Here is a 14,254-nt window from a genome sequence, read left to right as displayed (position 1 = left end):
TTTTTTTTTGCCTTAAAATAAAATATTCACAATTATTTGTAGTCTCTAATAATGTGCAATAAAAAAAAAACTTACATATAACATTGCTAAACTACTTTAATCCAAATGCATTTCATTGATATAGAGTTTTATAGAGAATTAACTGTAGACTTTTAGGCTGTAGAGGAAGCCAAAAAAGGAGAAAATTGCAAAATGCTGCTTTAATGTAGCATAGCATGTCAATTTGGCCTGTTTTACGCCTTTTGCACTCTATAAAAAAAATATAAATAAATAAATATCTATAAAAACATTCTAAATATATGTAAATTGAGATTTTTTTTTTCTTATATTAATCAAACAACCCGCCAAAGTCATAAGCAATTTTTTCTTGATAAGATTTCTTAAAATAAGCACATTTAGTCACAGATTAAAAAAAAAAAAAAAAAAGATAATTAAATCTTAAATTAAGCAAAAATCACAAATTTTAGATTAAATTTGACAGAAAAATGAAAACAACTTGATTTAAATTTGATTTAAATTGACTTAAAATAAGGCGAAAATTCGAAGTAAGACTGATTGAAATCATTATTCCTAAATTACACAATGCTCAGTAACAAAACAGAAGATTTATTGCCTTAAAATTAGATTTTTTCACTTGTTAAGATTTAGTTTTTTGAACGGATCAATAAAAATCCTCCACACTTGTAATAAAATCTTTATATGCTGATTTTTACTGTTTCTTTATTAATAATTTGTAAAAGTCTCACTTTTCTCACATTTGTCCCCTCTTTTGTTCTCCAGGACTCTCTGAAGCAGAAGGACGAGCGTATCGAGGAACTGGAGGAGGCGCTGCGCGAGAGCGTTCAGATCACAGCGGAGAGAGAGATGGTGCTCGCGCAGGAAGAAGCTGCACGCACACATGCTGAAAAACAGGTCAGAATGCCACACAGATTTAACACACATCACTTACAGCGCTGACTCATGATGATCGATGATAGAGCGTTCAGACCGCAATCAAACTAGCCCTCCAGATTCACCCCTGAGAAAACGCTGGTAGTTATCTGAGGAGTTTAATGAGATCTACTGCTGAGCTCTGCCGTGCTGAGAGCTGCTGGGATTGGAGGATTTCAGCGCTGCTGTAGGGAAAGTAGTGAAAGTAGTGTTTTTGTGTGTCAAGTTGAAAAAAGTCACTGAATGTTTCTACTATTTCTGTGCAGGTTTACTGAACTTCTTATTTAACTCAACAATAAGAGTGATCTTACTGTATATGTGTGTTACACTGCAAAACAAGACAATGCACATAAAATATTATCACATAAAATGGACTTATGATGCAGGTGATCAAAGATTATGGCCAATCATGATCGAGGAAAAGAATATTCATTATGGATACTGAGAGAGAAAGATAGAGGCAATGGGTGTAGAGATGGGTGTTCAGTATAAAGTTGGGCGTTGGGGGCTGAGATTGGCGTGTTGGGGGTAGAGACGGGCATCAGGTGTGGAGATAGGCGTTGGGGGTAGAGATTGGCGTTGGGTGCAGAGATGGGCGTTGGGTGCAGAGATGGGCGTTGGGTGCAGAGATGGGTGTTGGGTCTGGAGATAGGTTTGGGTGTTGAAATGGCCATTGGCCATTGTGTAGAGATGGCCATTGGGGGTTAAGAGGGCCATTGGGGGTAGAGATGGGGGTTTTGGGTTAAGAGATGGGCGTTTTCGGGAGTTAGATGGGTGTTTTGGAGGTAGAGATGGGTGCTTTAAGGTTAGAGATGGGTGCTTTGGGTGGTAGATAAGGGTGTTTTATGGGTAGAGATGGGCATTTTGGGGGTAGAGATGGGGGTTTTGGGTTAAGAGATGGGCATTTTGGGGGTAGAGATGGGGGTTTTGGGTTAAGAGATGGGCATTTTGGGGGTAGAGGTGGGGGTTTTGGGTTAAGAGATGTGCATTTTGGGGGTAGAGATGGGGGTTTTGGGTTAAGAGATGGGGGTTTTGTGTTAAGAGATGGGCGTTTTGGGGATTGAGATGGGCGCTTTGGGGGTAGAGAAGAGCATTTTGAGATTATGGGATGCCAGAATTTACTTCTGAGATTCTGGAGATATTGTGGGCCTAATTCAGAGAAATATTGATGAAGGCAGGTAGGTGCCTACCTGATGACTACTGATGACCAGTGTGAAGAGCTTGTGGTGTAGTGGATGATTAGTGTATTTGTGATGGGAAGGTATAATATTGCAGATTGGTTCATAAAAACACTCACAGAAACTTAGCCATTGGGTACATCAGTCCTTTCTTTTTGTTTAAAGACTCTTTTCAGACTTTTTATGTCTGTATTTCAATTTATCATTTATCATTTATGATTCCAGTGGGTTTTTGTACTGTGCTCTTACACACAATGCCAGCCTCATCTCCAAGGCTGGTATAGTGTCATGGCTGCCCTGTCACAGCGCATCACCACGCCAGCACTCACCCTCATGCCAAGCGCCCAGCGAAATGCCAGGCCCACATCGTCCTGCCAGTGCGAGGCCGGAGGAGAAGGTTCATGTGGCATGCGCCTGGTGTGTGTTTGCGTCTCCAGTCAGTCTTCATTTGGAAAATAAATAACTCCGGCGTGGCCTGTGTGCAGAAATAAAAATCTTGTTCTGATTTAGGCCGGCCACACGGAATAGCCTACACACACACATGCGCGTGTGCAGCCGCATGCACATACACACACACACACACACACACACACATGCTCAAGGAATGTCTCGTTTGTGTACAGCACAGGCAGGTTTTCTGTGTGTGTGTGTGTGTGTGTGTGCATTCAGCATTAACTCTTGTGTGGTGTTCATATTTTTGTTACTCGTTTACTTTGTTACTTGTATTTAATTCAGCAAAATTAAGCAATTCTACATTAAAGTGCTTTACACATGCTCGCTTCACCTAAATTGCAAGCAATATAAACAGCTTACATGGTTAATATTTACCCTTTACCTTTCTTATGTTACATTTCTTTTAAAAAGTGCTACTCTTTTTTTATTAGTTTTTTATTTTTTTAAATGTAAAAGAAAATGAATTAAACTCAAGATATGAGTAGAACATTTGTTTAGTTTCAAATTTACAAATGAAGCAATGTTTATTAGCCCTTGGCCAAACATACTGTATGTAATATAAATGTGTGTGTGTGTGTGTGTGGGGGGAGGGGGTGTACAGTGTGTGTTTATCGAAAATGTGTTTTGATATATGTTTTTCACAAAAAATGAGTCAATGCCAATGAGTTTGAGTTAGAAAAAATATTTTTTTAGTATCATTTGATGAAAAATGAAAACGGGTCCCACAGACCCGAACACCACACAAGGGTTTAAGGAGATTAAACCACAATGCAGCTGTGTGTGCAGACTGACCCGCAGCGCTGGAGATAGCATCAAACTCAAATCAAATAGCCCTCGCCGAATAATGAGTCTTCCCTCCACTGGACAGTACAAACAGTCAGTCAGTCAGTCTGCATTAAATAACATGGAGCAACAAGCCCCTGCCTATTTCCCCCCTCCCCTCGTACCTGGAATGAGCGTTCAGCTCGCTCTCCAGCCAAAACTCTCCTCTCCGGGCCTGAAGCCCGTTCTTAATGGTTTGTCCTCTCCCATATAAAGACCTTCCCTCTCACTTTCCTTCTTTCCGTCTCCAAAAAAAGAGAAAGTGGAATGCCCTGAACGGCTGGCCGGGTTTCAGCCTGCAGAGGGTCTGAGGCTCATGAACATGTCACGCTCTGAGTCCCCCTTTTCTCCTGGCTCGGGCTGGGTGGACCTCCGCTCCGATCCCCGCGAGGTTAATTAGTGCCGGGTTTTGGTGGGAGCCAGCGCCGCCGCTAAGCCTGGTTGGCTCCTCTGCAAGTTGAAGAGAGAAAGTGCTGGACGGGTTGACTGCCACCCTCTGGAGCTCTGTTCCTGAAGCCCCTCCGTCACTGAGCTTCAAGCAGGTTCGGTCTCTGAAGTCATTAGCGTCAACACACCTGTGCTAGCTTCAGTGACGCACACCCTCGAGCCGACACAGGAAATCTTTACAGACGCTTCTACTGTCACTGTCTGAAGAGATTCTTGTACTGTAACTGGTTTTGGAGATCACAAGATCACCTCAGAAAGTGCTATGGCTATGGCTATTGACTATAGTCCTAAGAAGTAGGTGTTCTGAAGCCTTATGAACTTCATCAATGTATAAAATGTATAAACCAGCAGCAGCAGAAGCTTTAGAACACCCCTATTTTTATTTTTTTAATTGTCCAGTAGCAGTGCTGCAGACGTTATTGCTGCTAAAGCTGCTGTTTCCATGTGGGTCAGCCAAACGTCTTCCTCTACCAGTTTTCTCCAGTTTCTAAGCGTCTTTTGAAGATGTAGGAAACAGTACTCATAACTATTTGGCTAAATCTTGAAATTACGATGAAAGACAAAGGCTTATTTTTTTAAAGATCAGTTTATGTCAATTGCTACTTACCATTTAGAAGCTGTTAACCAATAAATTGTTTGCAAAAAAAAAAAAAAGTATTATTTTTTTTCAGATTATTTTCTGACTATGTAAATTAGAATGCTTAAAAGCGTCAAAACTTCTAAACACACCGACCAACTAACCAACTCATATTCTTTAGTACTACTTTAACTACCTGCATGCAAATTTACAACCATCTACATGAAACCAGTCGCCAGAAATCTCCAACTGAAAACAGCCTGTTTTTTCACATTGTTTACAGGGGGAACACGCCTCCCCAACAAAATAGCCTTATAAAATATTATTAGTGTATAAAATAACATCAGATTATATTATAGAAAATTCACTTACTATCACAGCATCCACAATACAGCACTGAACCGCAGATAAAATATCCATAAAGTCCTTTATTCTCCTGCTCACTCCTCCGTACAAACATCCGTTAATTTTTTAGCGCAGCTGAAACGTAATATTCTCAAGCTCCCAGCGACCACACAATGTAATGTTTTTACTTAAAGTTGTACGTGAATACAAAGCTAAGGATGTCATCTTCTAGATTCTGTGGTTTTTATCTGTCTACAAACCACTACTTTTCTTGATACAATGGCGTGAGCGCTGGATCACGTGGGTGTTCACGGGTGTCCAATCAAATCAGGTCATAGCCTTTCTCCAGCGTCACAAAAGTGATTGACACCTATTTCAACCAATAGTCCACCCTCAGTCGAAAACACTGATACGTAATTTGCCCTGATTGGTCTCCTAATGGCTGGGGGAGGGGCATGCCAAATCGTCATCACGTGTTATTTTTTTTTTTTTTCAGATTATTTTCAAAATGTGCTTTTAAAATATACAAATATTTAGTTTTTACATTATTAAAGTACATTTTTCAGTTTGTAATACATCTATATAATATATTATCACTGTCAAATGAAAAAAAAAACAAGTATCTCCAAAACAGCAGCTTTACAGGAGAGAGAAAATACCTCTCGATGTAAAAAGAGTTTTTCAGGTCATTTTGTTTATTTCAAGTATTTCTTTTGATCCGATCATCAATAAATTGTAGCACAGTGTACGGGACAGTTTGTCTGTTGTTGGCCCTTTTTCAGGTTTTAGTTCATTTTACAGCAAATTGTTGTATACTGGATTATATAGCATGTCCAGTATTCGACTGGACCTGAAGAGCTTTAAAGGTAAAAAACGAGGGTATTTTTTGACCGTTAGTGCAAGTTAATGTAATAATGAAATAACTGTGCATTTTCTGTGTCAATATACTGTCTTGGTCTTGAGTGACTGCACTACACTGTTAAATACATAATGAAAATTGATATACACATCTGTACACTCTGACTCCACCTCCACTTAGTCCTTAATTAACCTGCCTGGTTAAATAAAGGTCTTTTTCACTTTCCAGATCTTTCTTACAGCTCACGCACACACATTCCCTCATCTCAACTACGTCTTTGAATTGCCCTTTCACACTCTTTCTCCTGCCTATACACACACACCAACACACACACACACACCAACACACTGTTTAGCTCTGCTTTCAATTTCCTGTAATTGCAGTCCTCGTGTTGTTCAGGTTTTGCAGCACACGTGTTGGATTGAGTTCAGTCTCTCTACAAATTGCTGTCAGTCGTTTGCTCTTCAGAATATGAGACGGAGAGCGACTGTTCTTTGTTAGCTCGATGGGAAAGAGTTGCCCTGACCTTCATACCCTTTCATTTCTATGTGAATCTAAAGTGTAGGACAGTATTGATGGGGTTTAATTAGCGTGGTAAAGTTGTGTAAACATTTATTCATGATGTGCTGGTTTGTTTTATTTATTATTTATTATAGTGTAGGATCTTTTAAAGTTAAGTTTAATGCTCTTCAAGCTCTTCAACCTTTCTGTTGAATGCAATCGATTGCCATGGACAGTAATACGAACGCATATGTCTCCACATCACATTTATAATAGAATCCTCTCTGAAACATTATATTACAGTATGTATGAAAAAAAAAAATACTTACTTGATACAGGAAATCAAAGCACATCAAAACTACTTTCTTCCATCATTGGCTGTATAGATGCTATAGATGCTGCTTGAGAGGCTGAATAACCTTGAAGTGTTCCTTTATATCCGTATTTCAGTTGTTTTTCTCATGACTCTGAACCATGTGACATGCCATGTGAATATGTGAATGCATCTTGTAATAATAACTTCAGTATGAGTTCAGCATGAGATGCAACAACCTTCAGTCTCTGCATCTTCCTTGCTCATGCTTTTTGTTCTCATAAACTTGAGTAAGTAAAAATAAAAAATAGAATATTATTGAAAAGTTGCTTGAGTTACCATCACTGATTGGTGGAAACTTCACACTAGACCTCGAGCACTTTGGACTGTGTGTCTCTCCACTCTTCCTCCAGACTCTGATCCTTTGATTTCCTTTAAATGAAATGTAAAATTTACTGATGACCAGTGATGGTTTGATGGAGAGTCATGTCTGTCATCTGCTGGTGTTGATCCACTGTGTTTTATTATCAAGTCTAAAGTCAGTGCAGTTTTGTTTTCTCACAAAATCTTACAGCACTTCATGCTTCCCTCTGCGACTGACAACTTTTCCAGAGATTTTATTTTCCAGCAGGACTTGGCACACTGCCCACACTGCCAAAAGTACCAATTGGTCTTATATAAAATTATAATTTTCTGAAACACTGATTTTTGAGTTTTCTTTGGCTGTAAGACATAATCATCAACAATAAAATAAATAAACTAAATGCTTAAAATAGATCACTCTGTGTGTAATACATCTATATAATATATTGTCTCTGTCCAATGAAAAACAAGTAGTTCCAAAACAGCAACTTAACAGGAGAGAGAAAACTCCTAACCATCTAAACTTTTAATGGAAGTCAATGTAAAAAGAGTTTATTTCAGGTCATTTTGAAGTATTTCTTTTGATCCGATCATCAATAAATTTTAGCATAGTGTGAGGGATAGTTTGTCTGTTTAAATTATGTAATACACTAAAAATTGACAAAAATGGAGATACAGCGACAATATGAATTTCACATTTTAAACTGAATTACTGAAATAAAGTAACATTTTTTAATGATATTCTATTTTTTTAGATGCAATAGTACAAGCACTGTAAAGTCAGATTACTGAGCTAAAATCCTCTTTTTAACATACAATACAGGTCAAAAGTTTGAACATACTTTCTCTTTTTCAAGGCATTTTCTTTATTTTCATGACTATTTACATTGTAGATTCTCACTGAAGCATCAAAACTATTATTTGAACACATGTAGAGTTTTGTATATGTAACAAAAAAAGGTAAAATAACTAAAAACATGTTTTATATTCTAGTTTCTTCAAAATAGCCACCCTTTGCTCTGATTACTGCTTTGATTACACACTCTTGGCATCATTCTCTCAATGAGCTTCAAGAGGTGGCCACCTGAAATGAAAAGTTTTCCAACAGTCTTAAAGGAAGGAAGGAGTTCCCAGAGGTGTTTATTAACACTTGTTGCTCCTTTGTCTTCTTCACTCTGTGCTCCAGCTCACCCCAAACCTCAAATCTGGATTGGGTTCAGGTCCGGTGACTGTGGAGGTTCAGCTCATTTTCTGTTAAGTACATAAAACTCCACATGTGTTCGTTCATAGTTTTGATGCTTCAGTGAGAATCTACAATGGAAATAGTCATAGATACATAGATACATGACGTGCGATTTCTGCGTCACTTATGGAAAAAAAAAAGCTCTGCTCTGAGGAAATAGTCAAAGTTCCCCTCGTCTATTTTTTCCCAGCATGCAGCAGGTGCTGCCAGAGAGCAGAAGGATATCAAATATAAAAGTCTGGACTCTGCTGAAATCTCTGTGCTCTGTGGAGGGACAGGGCCACCTTATTTTAGCTGATGCTCTCATAAACCCTTCCTACGCTGCCAAACCCCATCCAGCCAGCCGCTGTAATGAGCGTGTGTAATTAAGGGCGAAATGCGGCCGCTCGGCGGAGAAGGGAGTATTTTCCTCCGACACAGAGCCCTCGCTGTGCAGTGACACCAATCACTCAGCCCGGCGCAGGATTTACGGCCGGCCTGTCCGAACGCGACCAGCCGCTCAAGCGGGGCCAGTGAAAACGTTTGCCCAAGACCACATGAAAATACGGCTCTGCTCTCCAGACATGATTCAGCAGTCAAATGACATACTTCATAACCTTCGCTCTGGAGGCAGCGGACCAAAAAAAGCCTCAGACCCTCGCCTAACGCTGACTGCGATGAGGGGATGTCTCATAACTGCCCTTCTTCCTCTTCCTCCTCCTTCACCTCCTTCACCTCCTCCATCTAATCTTGTGTATTTGACTTTGGAAGCCTCCCCTCCCCTCATGTTCTCCCAGAAACTCTCTGTTTACCCTGCTGTGATCATCTTCCTTCTTCCTGCACTTTCCACGTTTTTCCACGTTCATTCCGAGACGAGTATATCAGCCTGTATCCTGCGTGTTTATCATGTTTAAACAAGCTAAAGCTAGCTAATATCACCCTGGCTTACACTGGCAGAACACTCAGGGTTCCTCATTGTAGCACCACCCCTAATGCTAATGCTGCTGCACCCAGCCTTAGTGTAAATATGGAAATCTGAGCTTACTGTAAATAAACTGAAGCGCTTTACTCACCCAAATAAACAGTTTTCAGGAGAGAAATCTGTGTAGAATTAAAAGAAAATGTTTTTTAAAAAATAAAATTTAGTTTAGTTTACTAAGCTTAGCTTTACAAATGACATACTTCATAACCTTTGCTCTGGAGGCAGCGGACCAAAGAAAGCCTCAGCCCCTCGTCTAACGCTGACTGCGATGAGGGGATGTCTCCTAGCTGCCCTTCTTCCTCTTCCTCCTCCTCCATCTTTTTCTCCTTCTTCTCCACCTTGTGTATTTGACTCTGGAAGCCCTCTCCTCATGTTCTCCCAGAAACTCTCGATGTTTACCATGCTGCGATCATCCTCCTTCTTCCTGCACTTTCCACGTTTTTCCTTTCCACATCATCTTCTTTTCTTCTCCCTCTGCTTCCAATTTGCGTTTGCGTGATTTGTTTCTGAAGAGCGTTCTGGTTCATTCTGTTCGCCTGCTTCTGTTTCTCCTGCTGGGGCTAGCTTTGATATATTTTTTCTTCTCATTCTTCTTCTTCTTCTTTTTCTTCTTCCTTTTTTTGGCTTCTTCTATAATTTCTCTTCTTCTCTTTCTTCTCTGTTGCTTCTCCACTGCTCACTGCCTGTGTGAAGCTCTTTCATGAGCCCATGCATGACTCCAACCACACCGGCTTTAAGTGGTTCAAGGTACGATATGATTAATCTTTCTTTCTTTCTTTTTCTTTTTTCTTTTTTCTTTGTTTGTGCTTCTCATTTCCCTGCCTTGTTCTTTAAGCCTTTAGGCCATTTTTCCCCACTTCATTTTTTCTGTGTTCTCTTTTTGGAAATGTGTAAAGGTTTTTTTAGCTGATTTTGGTCCAACACAAACTTTGTGATAGGAAGCGTGCGCACTGTCACAGTGCACGTGCACTATTGACTGTTCAACATGATCCTGAACACGATCCTTCATCGTTTCAGGGAGGGGACTTCTTCTTTCATTCTTTGGCTGAGGAGTAATGAGTTATTGTGGAAAGTTAGGATTCAATATGCTTCTTTTACGTTGAAATCACATATTATTTAAAAATATTCTGTTCTAATCCCATCAAATCCCATCGAAAAAACCCTTCCAAAGACCCTGCTCTTAGTAGTCAGAGTGAATACACCGCAACAATGATGATGCTAGATAACTACTGCATTTTTCGCACTATAAAAAACCCCTTAAAATCCTTAAATTTTCCCCAATATTGACTGTTCATCCTATAATCCGGTGCGCCTTATGTATGAATTCTATGTTATACAGGAGTTTTCAGTAAAGTTTCTTCAGCACCAAGACAGGAGCAGTATTAGCATTAGCCACTAACCACATTTAGCGCCAACTCTTTCACCGTTCAGAGGCGAGCTAATATTGCCATGGCTTACCAGAACACTCAGGTAACCTCAGTGTAGCACTGCTTCTAACGCTAATGCTGCTGCACCCAGCCTTAGTGGAAATATGGAAATCTGAGCTTACTGTAAATAAATGGAAGCGCTTTACTCACCCTAATAAAACAGTTTTCAGAAGAGAAATCTGTGTAGATTTAAAATAAAATGTTTTTTTTTTAAGAAATAAAGTTTAGTTTAGCTTACTAAGCTTAACTTTACAGTTGCTGAATTAGAAGGAAAACATGTCGACACCACTGTTCTTTACTAGTGTCGCATACATCTTCTTATTCTAACTTGGTGTGCCTTTGCATCAAAATAGACGTTCATTGATTGATAGTGTGCCTTATAATCTGGTGCGCCTTATAGTTCAGAAAAATAAGGTACGTCTACCAGGATAAGCATTAAGCATTAAGCAGATATTATCCTTAAAGCTCTAATCAGGTCCTATACAAAAAAATATATTATTTCTCCCACCAAAGCTAAAATGTACCACTTTAAAATAAGACTACCTTTATAAAGGGGTTATGAATGGTTTATAAAGGAGATTACTAATGGTTATTAATTAGGCTGCACATACTTTAAAACTCATTAATAAGCAGTTAATAAATAATTAACATAGATAGAAATGACAACCGTGAGTTAAAAAAATGGCAACGTAGTGATTTCACACTCATTTTGGTACCACTTTAAAATAAGACTACCCTTACAAAGGGTTTATAAATGGTTTATAAATGAGGTTAAGTATTGCGATTAGGTTGTAAATGCCTTAAAACCATTGATAAGCAGTTAGAACACATTAATTGAAAAGGCAAAGGCAACAGTGATCCATTTTATTGCTTAGTCATTTATATTTATAGTAAATAGAGCAGTTAAACATACTTACAATTATATTAATAAGACTAGTTTAAGGCTGATTGATGGAAAACACAAAGTAAGATCTGTATCTAGCAAGATTTGCGGTTTGACAGTAGAAATGAGTGTGGAATCACTACTTGCCATTTTTTACTACTTATTAATGAGTTGTTTTTAAGTATTTAGCCTAATTAATAACCATTAATAATCTCCTTTATAAACCATTCATAACCCCTTATATTAAGGTAGTCTTATTTTAAAGTGGTACCCTAAAACACAGACTACAGTCTCCTTCTGAAGATAGCAGTTTTCAGTGTTCACTCCATGCTGCAGGGGCCGCTGTGATGGCAGCTCTCAAGACAGAGGACTGTTCTCCAAGAGCCGCTCGGCTCAAGAAGTGAAGCTCTGAGATTATGAAGCAAAACAGGCCCAAAACAGACATGGAAATTAGTGGAGGAAAAAATAGCTCTCACAGCTGGAGCTGCTTTTTCTCAAGAAAGGGTGGATTTTAGACTCCGTCAGAAAGAGCCTGGACTTTTACGATAAAAAAAAAAGCTCTTTGTGTTAATAATCTCCATCAGTGGACAGAACCGAAGAACAGGCTTGTTGAGTTTGGCTTTGGGAGCCACCTTTGAGGACGGAGGTTGCTATATTGGCAGCGAGTTTCCACTCAGCAGTATGAAGGGGGGAGAAGAATGGTGAAGCAGAAGAGAGTATGGAGTACGATAGTTTGGGTGCAGCATTAAGCACTTTGTATTAGTCTTATGTTTCTGCGTTTGGATGTCTCTCAGTGGAGATGATTAGGAGAGCTCCTGAGCTGAGCTGGGGTTGTAGAAAAGGCCAGGAACTGGAGAAAAGCCCCCAGTGAGCAATCCAGCAATCCACGCTGCCTCAACCCCGTCCGCCTCCATGTTTCCTGCTGACCACGGCCATGATCTCATCACCCAGCGCTGTGGGCCGGCCGCACACTGACTGTTATCCACTCAGGTGTAGCGCATCAGTAACCGAACTGACACTTTAACACTATCCATTTCCTGATGTTTGGACTATTTGTTTAATTTACTGCCGTTTTTTATTAAACCGAGAACGTCTCAGCGAGATTAAAGATCTCTTGAAGTGCGTGTATTGATTTATTTGGTACCTCGGCGCAGTAATAGCCTGCTACTTGGTGATGCAAAAGAACGTAAGGAAAGAGAAAAGATTGTGTTCAGACTTTTTTCTCGTTTATTGCAAAGCCAATTTTTGCGAATATAAGAAAAAAAAAAAAAAAAACTAGCTTGAGCCATTTAGATTTAGTTTCTATCATTGTGTTTGAGTGGAAGCTGCCCCTTCCACTTCATTTTCATACAGATTGGAAGGATCAGCTGTTTTCTGCTGCATTTTTCATTTATCCCCCCCCCCTTTACGTCGATGGATTGCCCCTCATCAGCATTTTCAGCCACTTGGAACACCATTTTCATGCCTTTTTGAACAAAGGTTGCTTTTATTTCGATTTTCTTTTCCCGCTGTATTATTTTTTTTTTTTTCCTTTCAGGTTTTTTGCTGACGTTGCATTTTAGTGAAATATTGGTGTGCTCACCGTTTTCTGTTTCTCTCTTTCTCTCCGTTTCTCTCATTCTGCTCATAGCTTAAGGAGGCAAGTATCTATGGCTCTGCTGCATTCTCTTCCCATTCGATGTTTCCCTTCTCCTCTATCGTTCCTACAGGATTATGTTGTAGCAAAATTGATAAAACCCGCTTTTCCCTTACCTATCCATGTTGTGTTTTCTTCTAAATATCTTCCAGATTATTTAATTATATCATCATTTATAGTTTTCTTTCTTTTAGCTGTTCTTTAGGCCTGATATTGTTGTCATTTGCCTTTATATTTGTCCTCTACCTTCTCTACAGGATCATGCTGTAGCAAAATTAAGTATATATATAGTATATAGCCCACTTTCCCTTAACTATCATTGTTGTTTTTTTTCTTAATATCATAATCTATACTTTAATATCAGATATTTATTAGGCCTTATATTGTTCAATATCAGTTTGTATTGATAGTAGATTGTAAATCTCTCTACTTTATTTCTTATTTATACGGTGGGGGGATGATACATTATAAAAATATCCTACTTATTATGAGAGTGTCTAATGATTAAGTGACTTTTTCCACAATGATTGTTCAGTGAATTGTTTTCAAAAGATAAAAAAACAACAACCTAGGCTCAAATGTACAGTAACATAAATATATATATATATATATATATATATATATATATATATATATATATATATATATATATATATATATATATATTATTGCATAAAAAAAGACATCTGTTAAACTGGTGAAGTGGTCCTACTGTAAGAGAAAGAGAATTTATAGCAGCAGGATGTATAATGTACATTAACAGGATATCCACAGGTATCTGAAAAATGTCATTTTTACAGCTTTGAGGAATGTAGAGGATAATTTAATGCTGGTTTTATTCAGTCACTGTGTAGCAGGGTTTACCGCTTACATCTGCTGTTTGTTCTGGACTTAACTGGAGTTAAACAATGCATTTTACTTAATGTACAGTTTTACATGCACACTTTTAATTTCCAGTTTTAACTTCTTATAAGTGCAACTATGGTGGGTTCCTGATTGTGTAGATTTCCTCTTATTCAGTAGTTTCAACTAGTACATTTATATACATAATAAGTATAATAACAATAATAACGATCACAATATCCATAAAATATTGTGTTCCTGTATGGCTTTAATGTCTTCAATATCTTAAAAAGTAAGAAAACACACTGAATGAGAAGAGGTATGTTCAGACTTTTGACTGGTACTGTAAATGTGAACCAACAACATTCATCAATACTGGAAATGTCAAAACATTGTCCACATGTCCACACATCAAATTTAATGCTTTTCATTGTTTTTATTAATATCTAAGAAAAAAAAAATATTTTTCTCAT

At 38.5% G+C, this 14,254-nt stretch overlaps 1 protein-coding gene across 12 annotated transcripts in view; it reads left to right on the top strand.

The window, feature by feature from the left end:
• Positions 1 to 14,254, top strand: part of erc1b (ELKS/RAB6-interacting/CAST family member 1b) — a 385,708-nt gene that overhangs the window by 189,685 nt on the left and 181,769 nt on the right. For all 12 annotated transcript variants that reach the window (XM_049475044.1, XM_049475045.1, XM_049475043.1 and 9 more), the window contains one exon: positions 781 to 912. In XM_049475044.1, coding sequence (XP_049331001.1) covers positions 781 to 912 — 132 coding nt within the window. The remainder of the gene's footprint in view (positions 1 to 780; positions 913 to 14,254) is intronic.

This window comes from Astyanax mexicanus, chromosome 2 (assembly GCF_023375975.1).
Source record: "Astyanax mexicanus isolate ESR-SI-001 chromosome 2, AstMex3_surface, whole genome shotgun sequence".
NCBI classification, from domain to species: Eukaryota; Metazoa; Chordata; class Actinopteri; order Characiformes; family Acestrorhamphidae; genus Astyanax; species Astyanax mexicanus.
Note: the sequence above shows the minus strand (reverse complement) of the source record. Positions and strands in the feature narration are given on the sequence as shown.